General features: G+C 53.3%; 1 protein-coding gene across 1 annotated transcript in view; it reads left to right on the plus strand.

Moving 5' to 3' along the window:
- LMCD1 (LIM and cysteine-rich domains 1) overlaps positions 1 to 628 on the plus strand; it is a 16,831-nt gene that overhangs the window by 13,425 nt on the left and 2,778 nt on the right. Inside the window, exon 5 of the mRNA XM_009320108.1 lies at positions 516 to 622. Coding sequence (XP_009318383.1) covers positions 516 to 622 — 107 coding nt within the window. The remainder of the gene's footprint in view (positions 1 to 515; positions 623 to 628) is intronic.

The raw sequence follows: 628 nt of genomic DNA on the forward strand, positions 1-628 counted from the left end.
GACGCTTTCCCAGCACTTTTCTCGAGCTGCAACTATTGCTTTCTCTTCAGTTTAGCATTGCCTTGCTCTTCCACCTTGCTGCACTGTTTCTATACCCTCACCTCAGACTGGTGTGTTTGCTGGGCCTTCCAAGCTGATACAGCTGTAAAATCTGGCTTTGGTATTCTCAAGTTTCCCTCCACAGAACAAGAGCTCAAACAAAAACAACCTAAGCCACACAGCTTAGCAGTCCTGGAATTAAACACTTTATTTCCACTGCCCTCCTTGGCGCTGTGGGATGTCAAGCAGGAACACAGTAGGTCCTTCAGACTACTTCAAAGTGGGAAGTGTCGAGGACGTGCTTGGAGAGTGTTGTTCTGTTTTGCTAGCTGTGCGGTTAAGAACAATGCATTGAAAAGATGCCATGAATCCGTATGTCTGAGAAGTAAACGTCCATCCCGTGCGCTGAACATAGCTGCTTTGCTCCCGCCTGACGCGTGCCCAGCCCCGTGCTCACTCCGCTGCCTCTCTTGCAGCGCTGCGAGACCTGCAAGCAGGCGGTACCAGGGGACTGCCCGGTGGTGTTCGCTGACAGGGCGGGCTACTCCCGGCAGTGGCACCCGGCGTGCTTCGTGTGCTGCCGGTGCTC

Source organism: Pygoscelis adeliae, unplaced genomic scaffold, assembly GCF_000699105.1.
Source record: "Pygoscelis adeliae isolate BGI_AS28 unplaced genomic scaffold, ASM69910v1 Scaffold302, whole genome shotgun sequence".
NCBI lineage: Eukaryota > Metazoa > Chordata > Aves > Sphenisciformes > Spheniscidae > Pygoscelis > Pygoscelis adeliae.